At 51.3% G+C, this 13,185-nt stretch overlaps 6 protein-coding genes across 6 annotated transcripts; 3 read left to right on the top strand and 3 right to left on the bottom strand.

Annotated features, from left to right (window-relative positions):
* Positions 1-133: 133 nt before the first annotated feature.
* Positions 134-1,156, top strand: CPAR01_10023 (uncharacterized protein; the record flags this gene model as incomplete). The annotated part of the gene is made up of 1 exon (XM_060494286.1): positions 134-1,156. One exon carries the CDS (start codon positions 134-136, stop codon positions 1,154-1,156), a length of 1,023 nt encoding a protein of 340 aa, XP_060346468.1.
* A 103-nt stretch (positions 1,157-1,259) lies between these two features.
* On the bottom strand, positions 1,260-2,168 carry CPAR01_10022 (shikimate dehydrogenase; the record flags this gene model as incomplete). Its single annotated transcript, XM_060494285.1, has 1 exon — positions 1,260-2,168. The coding sequence occupies one exon, from the start codon at positions 2,166-2,168 to the stop codon at positions 1,260-1,262; it is 909 nt and encodes a 302-aa protein (XP_060346467.1).
* Positions 2,169-3,113: 945 nt separating this feature from the next.
* Positions 3,114-3,953, top strand: CPAR01_10021 (uncharacterized protein; the record flags this gene model as incomplete). The annotated part of the gene is made up of 2 exons (XM_060494284.1): positions 3,114-3,492; positions 3,553-3,953. The coding sequence occupies 2 exons, from the start codon at positions 3,114-3,116 to the stop codon at positions 3,951-3,953; spliced, it is 780 nt and encodes a 259-aa protein (XP_060346466.1).
* Positions 3,954-4,542: 589 nt separating this feature from the next.
* On the top strand, positions 4,543-5,789 carry CPAR01_10020 (uncharacterized protein; the record flags this gene model as incomplete). The annotated part of the gene is made up of 4 exons (XM_060494283.1): positions 4,543-4,600; positions 4,718-4,849; positions 4,891-5,014; positions 5,060-5,789. The coding sequence occupies 4 exons, from the start codon at positions 4,543-4,545 to the stop codon at positions 5,787-5,789; spliced, it is 1,044 nt and encodes a 347-aa protein (XP_060346465.1).
* Positions 5,790-6,030: 241 nt separating this feature from the next.
* On the bottom strand, positions 6,031-8,201 carry CPAR01_10019 (multicopper oxidase; the record flags this gene model as incomplete). The annotated part of the gene is made up of 4 exons (XM_060494282.1): positions 6,031-6,379; positions 6,434-7,232; positions 7,485-8,041; positions 8,119-8,201. The coding sequence occupies 4 exons, from the start codon at positions 8,199-8,201 to the stop codon at positions 6,031-6,033; spliced, it is 1,788 nt and encodes a 595-aa protein (XP_060346464.1).
* Positions 8,202-10,816: 2,615 nt separating this feature from the next.
* On the bottom strand, positions 10,817-12,246 carry CPAR01_10018 (uncharacterized protein; the record flags this gene model as incomplete). The annotated part of the gene is made up of 4 exons (XM_060494281.1): positions 10,817-10,865; positions 10,917-10,941; positions 11,094-11,498; positions 11,928-12,246. The coding sequence occupies 4 exons, from the start codon at positions 12,244-12,246 to the stop codon at positions 10,817-10,819; spliced, it is 798 nt and encodes a 265-aa protein (XP_060346463.1).
* Positions 12,247-13,185: the final 939 nt, after the last annotated feature.

Genomic DNA, 13,185 nt, shown 5'->3' with positions numbered 1-13,185 from the left:
TGACGGATGATGGATCATTTAGCATCGAACCAACAGTCTTGAACACATATGGTCTTACTACGGGGCTTGTTCGCCACGACGATACCCAATCTCTCGTCTCAAAGCATAGCCGTCACCATCGCCACGTCCAACCATGACCGTTTTCCGACCCGCCATACTCTCTGCGTCTCTCGGCCGCGCCTGGGTCCACGATTTTGACAAGAAGGTCACTGAGGCAGCAAAGTATGGTTTCGAAGGCATCGAGATATTCTACGAGGACCTCGAATACGTTGCCAAAAAGCTCCATGACATCGATCAGCCTGCCCCGGAGCACCTCCTTTTCGCCGCAGAGCATATCCGTAAGGTACTCGAAGAGCTGAAGATCACAATCATCGGTCTACAGCCATTCCTTTTCTACGAAGGTCTTTTGGATAGAGATCAACATGCCCGACTCATCGAGAAGATTAAGCTGTGGTTCAAGTTGGCCAAGACCCTGGGGACCAACACGATCCAGATACCCGCCAACTTCCTCCCCGCCGACCAGCTAATTGGTGATATGGATGTCATCGTTGCCGATTTAGTCGAACTCGCAGATCTAGGTCTCAAGGAAGACCCGCCCATCCGGTTTGCGTACGAGAGTTTATGCTGGAGCACGCATGTCGACACATGGGAGAAGTCCTGGGAGGTTGCCACGCGCGTCGACCGCCCAAACTTCGGCCTCTGCCTCGACACCTTCAACATCGCCGGCCGCGTCTGGGGTGATCCGGCATCTCCGTCCGGGAAGACCCCCAACGCAGACGCAGACTTGAAGGCATCGATGGACAGGTTGGTGCAGAGCGTTGATTTGGAAAAGGTGTTTTACATCCAGGTTGTTGACGCCGAGCGGATGGAACAACCTCTCGTAACAGGCCATCCTTTCCACGTGGACGGCAATCCGTCGCGGATGATGTGGTCGAGAAATGCGAGAACGTACATGTATGAGACGGATCGCGGGGCTTACTTGCCGGTTGAGGAGGTTGCTCGGACACTCATTGAGGAACTCGGATATAAGGGGTGGGTGTCGATGGAACTATTCTCACGAACAATGGCGGAAGAGCATAAGGAGGTGCCTGAGGAGCATGCGCGAAGAGGCATTGAAGCCTGGAAGAAGCTTGTAAAGCGATTCAACTTGAATTGAAGCTGCGTTTGATTAGCAGTATATTCCACAAGCGTGTCACTATTGACTGGTATTCATATTTCAGCCAGAATCTCAGTTGTTCAAGACATAAACGTCAACTTGCTTAGAAATTGATCCCCGGACTATTGTCAGCCGCCTCCAATAGAACCTTCCACGCTGCGTCCTTGTCAAATTCCTTCACTCTCTCCTCCCCGGCCCAAAGCTTCCACTGCTCCTCGATCTGGTACCCAATAACATGCGTCCCCTCTACCGAGGGCCACCCAAAGCTCTCCGCTAGTTTGATCATCCTCGTCCGCCGCGGCTTGAAGCACATATCCAACAAGACTCCCTTCTCCGGCCGTGAAAGGAAGTCCTCTAGAGATGCTCTTACCGCCATCTCAGACGCTGATGTAGGTTCAAAATCGGGGACCGTTCCGACCACGTAGTACGGTGTCTTCAGCGTCTTCGACTCCCCTTCTTTGACATGAACAATCTTGGGAGCGCGAGACAGACGTCGAGCATCGCGCTGAAGATCGGACACTTCTCCATCATCTCTGTTCAGAACATAGATCACAGAGGCCTTGAAGTATGTATGCAGAGCATACACCGCAGCACGACTCGCGCCGCCAGCACCCACAATCAACGCAGGCTTTCCCTCTACCGGACCCCGCCCTTCGCCCTTTTCGAGAAGACACCCCTTTACACCCAGCCAATCCGTGTTCGTCCCCCTCAGCCTCGCCGGGTTCGACGGGTCGCGGTAGACGTTGTTGCAGGCGCCAATGGTGGTGGCGAGGGGGTCTAGGGCATCGAGCCGGGGCATGACTGTATTTTTATAGGGCATCGTGACGACGAGGCCTGCCGTTGAGTCTTTACGTGCCAGGAGGACGAGGTCTTCGATCGTGTTACATTCGGTGGCGTGGAAGGTCCAGGGGAGAGAGAGGGATTTCGCGATGGCGTTGTGCATTGGGGGCGCGATTGAGTGGCCGACGCCGATGCCTACTAGGTGGATGGTTTTGTCGTCTGTCGATGCCATTTCGACTGACTGAAGGAAACGAAGTGTGATTTGCTTATGATGAGATGTGATGCTCTGTGAACAAGCCGAGAAGACGGTGAATACAATTTACTTATAGAAACAAGGTGCCTACAATCGCTGCTAATTTTGTAGACGTCACACAAGGTAAGTCCTGTTCAAACATGAGCCCCGCGCTGAGAAGCTTCAACAGTGTCCATGTGTAAGCTGCCGCTGGCGGGTGAGACCTTAGCCGCTAAGTTGACAGCTAAGGTCCCAGCTGGAACTGTTCCAAAATCCGCCCGTGTTGGGCAATGCGGAGTAAGAAAGAGTGGCTGGAGGTATTTCATTCATTTCAGAAGGTCTACCGGTGCCGGGCCATTGAAACAGGCAAATGAAGTTTCACATCTCATTCACGTTCGCCTAAAGTATGATGCTACGTCGATTCCCATTAGGCAATGAAAAGCATGGCAGTCTCGGTCTCGAGAGTCCATGCTGATCACCAGTCTGTATTGTGGTTTCCGTCTTCAGCGCGGAACTGGGTGGGGGGAAGCACTAACATCAACTCAATCTTGGCCCTACAAGACAATCCCGAGACCAGAAAGGCTGCATGAGACAAGTTGAGTCATCTTATTGATGAATGCCAACACATGTGACCATTTTTAAACGAGATGGTCTGTTCATATTCATACTTAAGGGTCAAAAATTCGGACTTTTGCTCGCCAAAAAGAGCAGTTAAGCTGGATGGCGTTAGTAGCAAGGGCCGAGAACTGAGCGCGGGTAAAGCCGGCGGGAATCGATCGCGGGCTGTTTTCGTCTGACATGTCAGCTTCTAAATATCTGCCATACTTAATTGCATGTCCAGACTCGAGGTAACATCAATATTGTATACCCAAGATTTGGCCAGAAACAGCTGTTCAACTCTGACATTTTATATCATCATTATAACGTCGCCTTCGAGTTCCTCAGATGGCCCTTGGTCTGCGACACATCGGCGGGCGTCACGCCCTCGCCCTAGTAGTAGCGATCCCATGCGCCTTAGTCGTAAAACACGGTTGCGAGGTCTACACAAGTATTCGAGCGGTTTACACGCGACGGGTAGTCTCTAGTAGTGGCCTTTCAGAAAACTTCAAACAATCGCATACTCTCAAGACTCTAGTAAATCCCAGAGGACATGCCTCATCAGCAGACAGGCTAGCTCTAGATTTAGACCTACCCAAGAACGCAAGAGACTTAAGCGACGAAGTATTATTGGCGACTTTCATCCATGGGTTTTTTGCGGGCAAGGTTTTGGCAATCGAGAGGCTTCTGCTGCAGACGGCACGGCCGACTTTGGTGTCCTACGCTGGTGAGTCACCAATCTCGTAACCACTCGTCAGGAGTGACCAGGTTCCTGACAGGATTATAGGACTCAATCCGATTTCGGCGTCAAACCAGATATGGAAAACTGAAGAAATTTCATGCAAGACACTCCCACCAGTGCATTCCGTAGTCTTTGGCACGTTTCAAGTCAGCCACGTCAAGCTCATCGATTCCAAAGAGTCACAAGCGGAGCCGGAAACAGAAAGTAGCGTTGACTTTGTATTCGGGAAAGACATCAGTCAATTTGCAGGTGCTCATCGGTTCAGCATTGTCAGAAGTTCTGAAAATCCAGCAAGAGTCAAAGTCGTCTATGAATCAACGGCTTGCAACCCGACTCGAAATCACCACCTGTCCGGCATCCTATTGCAGTTCCACAGCTTTTACGCAATGCTGCTGTTCCGTGAGGGGGTATCGGAAATCTTGCGAATGCCTGAGCTGAGTGCGTAATCACTGCCAGGGGGTGAATTGGAGGATGGCATTCTGGATTCTAAGTACCTAAGTCTGAGCATTGAGTAGCAGGCTGGAATGATTTGTAACAACATGGCTTCTTCATGTAAGAGCCGGGCGGACTGTAAAAGATACCGATAACCATCTCACCACTGCAATCGATCATTAGAATGAACCTGCAAAGTTAGCGTAACTTCATGTATGAAAACACATCATCTTATTGCTCGAAAAGGGCCCATGAATAGGGCAATACGTTGGAATTTGTTCAAGTTAAATACACAATGCTATTTACACCCGGCTTGCCCGATGATCTATGATCGTCCTTGGGCCCGGATGCTACTTCGGCAGCGGGGAACGCGACGCCCTCCGTGGAGGTGGATCGATCGGATATTATGAGCCAATCATTGTGGACTAAAGTCTCCGATAGCACAGATTACTCGGAAACCCTCCGTGGCTTTGTTTAATCTGTTGACTTCCTGTTCCTTTCATATCAGTCGTCATTGCTCAATTTTCCTCAGCTCATTCTCCGTATTTCTCTTGACCGGAAACATACCTATCCGAGTTTATAGCGCATCTTTATTGGTGAACAATGACTCCAAATTTGCCCGTTGGAGGATCGAGTCTTCGAGCATCATGCGAGGCTTGCCGTGCGTAGTGGATCTTTGTCCTTGGGAAATGACATTGAATGTACTAACGTCAGGTGTATCCCCAGGAGTAAAAAAGATCAAATGCACAGGAGAACGTCCGATCTGCTCCAAATGCAGGACCTCCGACCGGGAATGCTATTACTCTCCCCACAAGCCCATGGGTAGGCCGACATCACGTCGTGTCCGTCCTCAATCGTCCCAACCAATCCGTCGGGAACGGATACTACCTCGGCGGAATGCTTCGACCAGGTTGCTCTCTCCCGTTCATACAGATGCTGCATCGGACTCTGGGAGTAGCAATACACGAGAAATTGACGCTCTTCTCGGGTCAACAAGCCCGCGAATCAGCTCCCCTCTCAACCCGGAGACTTTTGTAATCCACCCAGATCTCATTGACTTGGAAAATAACCAAGGGTATGATTTTAGCATCGTATCAACCACAACTTACTACAACTACACGTTCGCTGACGATTTGCTTGATGAACCCAGGCCCAGTCAAGATCTCGTATCTGAAGGTCTTGCAGCTTTCCCTCCCCTTGCCTCAGACAATCAGCAAACGACGGATAATTGCGCCTGTCTTTCAGTACTGTACCTGTTGCTCGAGCACCTTCGGGTAAAAGAACATCTTGTCGCACCAGAGGACTTCGCCCTACTCCGGAATACCTTCGAGCCGGCTTTACAAGTTCTAAATTGTCAAAGATGCCCGCGCCGGTACTTCTCCATCATCCAGAACGCCGCCCTACTTGGCGTTCTATGTCTTTGTCTTACAGAGTCGTACAAGAGAATGCTTGCATCGATCTCGACAGAAGAGACTAGAGCGACGGAGGCCGAAGAGAAGAAGCGCCTTGGAATCCACGGCGAATTACCGGGCTCATCGGCCTATGGAGAATCGTCGTCTACAAGTGCGCCAAGCCTGTTCTCGGTAGAGATATCACCATCAGAATGGGGCAAAATAATGCGAAACATCGTGAGGTCAGAAATCTTTGGAGCTGAGGGACAGAAAGATAATAAGTATCTTACGGGGTTCTTTGACCTTATGGAGCAGCGTCAACGGCGATGGCATCACACGCCGCCTGCACCTGACTGCCCACCTTGCTATCAGTCGTTCTGTGGATCAGATGATCGACAGCCTAGCTGTCTCGCTCTTTTGAACAACGCTAGACGACTGATAGAACATTTGGAGTTATAGACACTTCGGCATCTGGAGCAATGTCGGCTTCGGCGCACGCTAATGAGAATCACACACATCGATGCGATCCGCATATGTTGTAGGTTTCATTTGAATCCTTCTAGCCGGGTAATGTACAGACAAAGTGCCTAGATGTGAAATCTATAAACCTCCCAATAACCGAATAATACACAACCAAGAAATGTAAATGCTACCAGTGCACTGTGGATACTATAGACAAAGAAATGAAATAGACTCAGATCTACTGACCGCTGTCAATGACCTCTGGGATGTTTCTCTGGGTCCAGGCAGACCAATCCTTGCAGACATCAGCGACGGCGGAAGGAATGCGGAGCTGCTTGACCTTCTCGGGCTGAACCAGCAACTGAGAGAAGAGACCGGCGGATGCGTGCCAGGCAATGTGGCAGTGGAAGGGCCAGACACCAGGGTTCTCGTTGGAGTCGAATTGCATGACCATGTGGCCGCCGGCACGAACCTGCTGAACGTCACGACGCTGAGGGTTCTCGGGGTTGGTGATAGTTCCGTCCCAGGTCAGGCCGTCACCCTCGTGCAGGATGTACATGTTGAAACCGTGGAGATGCATGGGATGACTGCGCAAGTTAGTCGGTTGTACAAAAAAGAAGAAGTGAGAGGTGTGGTCTTACGCTGCAGGGCTGTTGTTGCTGACGACAATGCGAACGCTGCCGTTATTGGCAAAGTTCTGGACGTTCCAGTCATTTTCAAAGGTCAAATCACCCTTGTTGACCTGAAGAAGCGTGGGGTCGTTGAAGTTGCCGCGGAAGTCAACGCCGCCAAGCGACCATTGAACAATACCAGAGTCATTGCGGAAGACCTTGATTTCCATGGTCTTGGTGACGGGGACGTTGGCCGGCTTGAGCTTCATGACGGGCTTGGTGAGAGCGAGGTCATCGTTGACGCAGGTGCCGGGGTCAGGAACGTTCCAGGCACTGCTGGTGGGCGCCTTGGACTGGTCGGCCAGATCGTAGTAGACGGCAGCAAGGGCGAGGGGCTGGGTGCTAAGACTGCAGCTGGTGATGTTGCTACGCATCCAGTAGGCACCCCTGGGGTTGCTGTTGTCGGCGTTGGCCTTGACGAGGACGTCGGTTCTCTGGCCAATACCGAGGGTGACAACCTTTGTGTCATAGGGCTCGACCTCAACAAAGTCGTTGGCGATGACGGTGAGGGTGTGTCCGTCGATGGAGAAGCGCTGGGTTCCCTCGGCACCGGAGTTGATGAGACGGAGGCGGTGGGTCTTGCCGGTCTGGAACTTGAACTTGGAGATACCGGCATTGTTGGTGCACTTGGTGTTATCTCCAGTCGCAACGGTGGAGCAGTTGAAGTTACCCTTGCCGTTGATCAGGTTGTTGTCCGAGAAGACCAATCCACTGCCATTAACCTGCAAGATTTCCTCAATGAGATCGAAGTATTGCTTGTGGTACCAATCTGGGAGACGTTAGCGCCTTCATTCTTCTGAAGTGGTGATCATTGCAGGCGTTGCATTCGGCTGTCCGGATAGCTCCACCTCGAAACCGGGGTTGAGATTGGACTCAGGAACCAGCCCCGGGTACCCACACCTCCGTCACCGGCCCCGGTTAAAGAGCGCATGGCTGGCCGACTCCGGAATAGCCATGAGCAGCCATCCATCGCAGAAGATACTGTAGCTATTGCAAGAAGGATTGCACAATATCAACTTACCAGAGAGCATAATAGGGCCAAGATCAATCTCAGGCTGAGATTTAGCAGGGCCATAGATGACCATGGGTCCGAACAAGCCACCAGCGTATTGAGAGGAGTAGTGAGAGTGATACCAAGTAGTTCCGTACAGAGTCGCCTGGAACCTGTAAGTGTAGGTCTTGGCGGGAGCAATCGGGCACTGGGAGATAGCCGGGACACCATCTTCCCACTGGGTGTTCTGCTGTCTGAATCCGTGCCAGTGGAGCGCGGTTCCCTCAGGGCCGTCGGTGATGTTGTTCGTGACCGTCACCTCGATCCAATCACCCCAGTTGGCCTCAATAGTAGGGCCGGGGAAGGCACCGTTCACGAGCAGGACCTTGCGCTCGTAGCCATCAGGGGCGATCACACCGCGGCTGACGGTGAAGTCGTACTTGCGGGTGACGCCGGTATTGGGCCACTCCTTGTAGTAGTTGGTGCCATCGGCGGAAAGCTTGCCCCAGGGAAAGCCGTTGGGGAGCGGGTTGTTTCTCATAAAGAGTGGCAGCTTGGCAGCATTCAAAGTGCCAAGAGGGGATTTTCTGCACAAGGGTTCATGTTAGTTGAGTTGATGTCCCGTGGAGAATGCAGCCAAGCTGTGCTAAGAGAGTTGTCTTACCCGTTGGTCTTGTCTTGGCTCAGAGACGCTTGGATTGAGAACAACCAGCCAAGGACGCCTCCCATGCCTTTGATGGCGACCATCTTGGCAGCTAACCTTTTCGGTAAAGTAAGAAACGAATGTGTGTGAAAAGACTGTTGTCAGATGTCTAAGTGAGTGACTGCTGATGATTCCTAAAGCCAAGAAAGAGGGTGAGCATGTTTGAGCTATATACTCCTTGAAGGAGGCTCGAGTCTAGTTAGCCAACATCTAAAAACGAGACGGACTTTCTTCAACGGCTGGGGTACAGCATCCCAGTACCGTACAACACCCCAGTTAATCCTTGTTGATCTCGCCCGTAGGGAGAGTCGGACTCGGGAAGCCTATCCGTGTTGCTATGCTGAGGCTGATGGGCTTAACCCGATCTGCATCAGCACTGGTGCTCCTTGACGGCACATGTCCGCGCTAGCATCTCACCTATGGTCTAAGAATGGATGCAAGGTACTAGCTAGGTCCCTGTTGTTCTAGTGTCAACGTGTGACCCAGTGCCGGGAAAGTTGAGGCCGAGACTCTGGTAACTTCTGCGATGCCGATGAGCTTAATTGATACGAACTTTTGACCTCGTTTCCAATTATGGGTTGCAGGCTCTGAAGGTTCCGGCAACTTGTTCGTCGGATGATCCTATGGGCGTCATGCCCATCAACTATGTTGAGAGGGACTCTAAGTCCAGCTTTCGCCTCTCTCGTGACTCGAGGGTTTGGGTCAGGCAGCAGCATCATCGGACCATATTCGCTGACCTGACAAGAGTCAGATACTATCAGGAGTCCCACTCGACAGCTTCAGGTGAGCCACCATTTGGTCGTAGAGCGGGTGTGGCGTGAGCGTTGTTGTGCGGCTGGCTTGGATAGAGTTTGTGTGGTCAGCTACGTACTCGCGAGTACCGCACGTATGTTGTTTGCACACGAGCCATTCACATTCATACGGCAACAGATCCTTCGTCTGACTCAAAGCAAAGGCAAACTCGAGGCTCTCGGTCTGCAGCTCAAAAACCTCGGTGCGAGGTGCGGTATGCTCCCGGGCTGCACAATCACCAATCGTTGCACATGATGCTATCAATGGTGCAGCAGATTGAGTTTCTCGTACAAACGAAACGCTGGCTGTCGTTCAAGCCGAGGACGGGAACGACGAACAACACCCTGAAACTTCTAAACGGAGATCCGGAGGGTCGAGCTAAATCAGAGTGGATATGAAAAGATAGTCCATCTCAAAACATCAGAAAACTGTCATTGACTGGTGGGGAACGCTAGTTTTCTTTCGTGCCGGCCGGGCTTCTTCCTCTTCTGGCGTCGAAGCTCAGGGGCAGCGGCTCAAGTGTCTTTACGTCCGAGTTTTGACCTCGAGCTAATCCAATACGGTGGGGGAAACGCGTTCAACATCGGATTGCGTAATTGTAATCTTTGGAAACAAACTACCGAAAGCTTTCACATTAAAAACTTCCCTTCGACTCCATTCTTTATTGCCCATAAGAGATTCGTTCAGCTGCTGACACGTCAGATCACCACGAATAGTAAAGAGCATATTCAGAGGTCAACGTGATTCATGAAGATGACCCAAGACATGCGTTATTGACCATCCACATCCCGTCTTTTAGGTCGCGGGGTCTCTGCGCTAGCCAAGCTAACGAGGATAATCCCCCCTGCGCTAAGCTGCACCGCCTCGGGAATCCTGTCATTGAAGCGTATCGCTCACGCACCTTTCAGGATCCCTTAGGTGCCGGCAACCCGGTACTGCATCGAATGATCTCAAATAAGAATTGCGATGCGGCTAGGTGGTTGTCACAGGGACGATGCGGAAATGCAGTTGTGCGTCGAAGCATCTGCAAGCCTATGCGACAGTCCGTTCCAGAGGCTCGGATGACGCCGAGTCGTGGTATGGATACGTGCGAGAGGAAGAACGGATGGCAAGCATCGCTGAGTTTGGCTATAGCCCTTTGTGGCGTGCACGCCCGGGAGGGACTCGATGCCGGCGCCCTGAAGATGATGACGACGACTTGAACTCTGCAAAGGCTAATGGTCGTCGAACCTATCTCTCCATTGGCGATAGTTGATCTTGATTAGCGCCAGGCACAAACGCCGAAGCTACTTTGGTCAAGCACTAGCATCGCCGACTTCTGATTGAGGTATAGTCAAATGCGAATAATGTGTGGTTTGCGACTGACACCAGCGGTCTACGACTCAAGCAATATCTGACCATGAGTCTGTCATGGATTTCCAAGAGGCTGGGCAGCTAAAAATTCACGGACTCGTTGACGTTGACTCGCGAACAAAGTTTGGAAATGCAAAAGGTTATGGTTCATATTAGGAAACCCTCTCGCTGCGGAAAGAAAAAGAAACCGTCTTCATAATCCCGATGTCCATATTTCCACCTCCAGTACATAGACGTAAACAAAGCCTCGTCAGACAATGGAACTTTTGTCAGACAACGGGAATGATAAAGCCTGGGATAACAGCAAAATGCCTGGAACCAAACTCCAGCAAGTACAAAAACCATCACAAACAACCAAACGAAACTTCCTACTAAAGCATAACCATAACCCATCACTGATCTGTGACCTCGGTCTTTGGTCGACTTCGCGTAATCACTGACGGGCCACATAATAAACTTGCATCGATATGTGAACTCTGCGCACAAAACCATAGCTGCAAATAGTGTTCCCAACTTACAGAAACATCAAGGATGGAGGAAGACGGTTGTAATCATCTAGAAACCTTGTTATCATCAGCATATTGGCACAGTCTAGGTTTCTGAGGCTCTCTTACCTTTGCTCCCGTAATCGCAATGCATCTTGTGTTGATGTAAGACGCAAGCGTGATGCGTCTCCATCGTATAAAGTACTTCAGATAATCCAAGAGGATGGCAGAAACGAAGTCGCGGTTCAGCGGCAAGGGACAGGGCAGGCTGGGCAACTTTCGGAAAGAAGACACTGACGGCCTTACGAAGGAGACCAGCAACCCACTTTCCCGGCTTCTTTTGCGGCTTCGACACGCCAACATCCTGCTCCGACTTGATCTTCACATACTTGCCGGTGGTGTAGTTGCCAAATCGCAAGTTGCGAGCCGACTTTGTGGCAGGCTTGAAATCGGCATTCTCGGCCTCGGGAAGATCTTCATAGATCTGTTGAATCACACTGTCGTCGATGTACTTCTCGTAGTTGACGATGTTGGGGTGTCTCTTCGACGAGACCGCAGCTTCGTCGATGCCACCGCACTGGATGCCCCACTCATCGCAATCGTCATCCTCTTCATGGTACTTAGCAAAGCGGCTTTCGTGCTCGAGGAGTTCGCCGAGCTGCTTCACCCCAGCCTGCTCAAAAGACGGGAATCTGACAAAAACGTTTTCGTCTAGATCACATTGTTTACTAAGGGAGCTTGAGCTGATTGTCGATACATGAGAGACTGAGACTTGTCGAATTCGTTGCCTCTCTGGCTTGGTAAGAAGATGCTCGATAGGAGGGAATGCTTGACCCTGGTACAGATCGGAAAGGCCAGAAACCTTCTGCTTACTCTTGACTGTGCGACGGGAACCTGCATTAAGCAGCGAGAAAGGCTCCAAGCCAGAGATGCTTGGATAAGCGGGAAATCTTTCTTTGTTCGAGCTTTTGACGCTGAAGGGTGAGATCGTGATTGTGTTTGACCCCAATGATGAAGAACATAGACCCTCCTGGCTCTCGAAGCGCGTCCACTAGATAGCCTCGTGAACCTTGACAGGGCTGATGGACTCAATGGAGGAGCGAGGGCTCATTGTGGATGGGACTCTGCATCTCAGAATACGAATAGCGAGCTGCTTCTCGGGCTCAAAGTCGATCGCATCGTTCAGGACGCAAAGCTGGCTTTCGTCTTGGGCTGTGGCAGTCGCAGAGTGGTTCGAGATGGATTCGGAGCTGCTTTCGCAAGTGGCAGCGTGGCATCGAGTAGTCGTTAGGCTGTTGGAAGCCACATTTTCTCCTCGGAAGCTATTGGAAGATGGCCTACGACCCATCTTGTGGAGGGCGACAGCGGCGCTCATAAGACTTCGGCTTGGCTTGCCCTTGGGCAAGGCATGGTGTGAACCTTCTTCCAAGAAAGCAAACATGCGGCGGAAGAAGCCCATACTGGATTCTGCGGTCATCAGCTCTTGTTCAGGTCCAGCGAATTGCAGTGAGCAGCGAATCAAATTACTTGGGATAGATAGCTCTACGTCACGCAACGGATCTCGGCGTGCTTTCACGACGACGCAATCTACGGCAGACGATGCTCGCAGACTCGAGAGTTGGAGTAAAAATCGATGGACCGGATTCACAGAAGACTCTATCGGAGTTCTTTCAGTGTTGAGAGTTGAGGAAAGACCGCGCCAATAGGCTACGGTTAGCTTTTGAGGAATGAAGTAGGTTTGTACTGATCACCACGGTATCTGGAAAAATGTCGCGAGAAAAGTCGCGGTGACACAGTGGGTGGCGAGAAGGAAGATCTCTGCAGGATTGCGGAATGTCAGAGCCTGTCTATCAGGATGAGATGAGGCGCCGCGTGAAGCAATAACTTTTAGGCCGTTGTTGTGTGAGCACGACTCTCGAGGTGGCCACCGGACCAGAGGATATCAACGTGAAATGTAGAGATGCCAACGCGCCAGGTTCAGAAGCAGTAATTGGTGCCTAGTGGATCCTTCAATTGTATAACGGGAGACCCACAATTGTTTACGTTGTTCGAGGTGAAGTTGAAATGGCCAGCCGCTTATTCCTAATGAGGAAAATCACGAGAACGCCCGAGGTGCGTTTCGGGCAACTCCTTCGCCCAGATAGCCCTGACAACTCCACCTTTTACTTGCCAACTCCGTCTTAGGGTTGGGTTAGCAGTCTGATAGACTTCACCTTTCACCGTTTCGATTGACTGCAGCTTCGCCGCCATTGTACCTTGGCCATTGTACATTGGCCATTGCACGTGATAACAGAGACAGTTTGGCTGGTACGGTTGTTGCCATAGCATCTGGACGTGTTAACGCGCCCTCTATCAGCGTGATTTTCGAGCCCTTCTTTATCCACATCGCTATTGGCAG

The sequence above is a fragment of the Colletotrichum paranaense genome (assembly GCF_030867605.1).
Source record: "Colletotrichum paranaense strain IMI 384185 chromosome Unknown Scaffold_8.1, whole genome shotgun sequence".
Lineage (NCBI taxonomy): Eukaryota > Fungi > Ascomycota > Sordariomycetes > Glomerellales > Glomerellaceae > Colletotrichum > Colletotrichum paranaense.
Note: the sequence above shows the minus strand (reverse complement) of the source record. Positions and strands in the feature narration are given on the sequence as shown.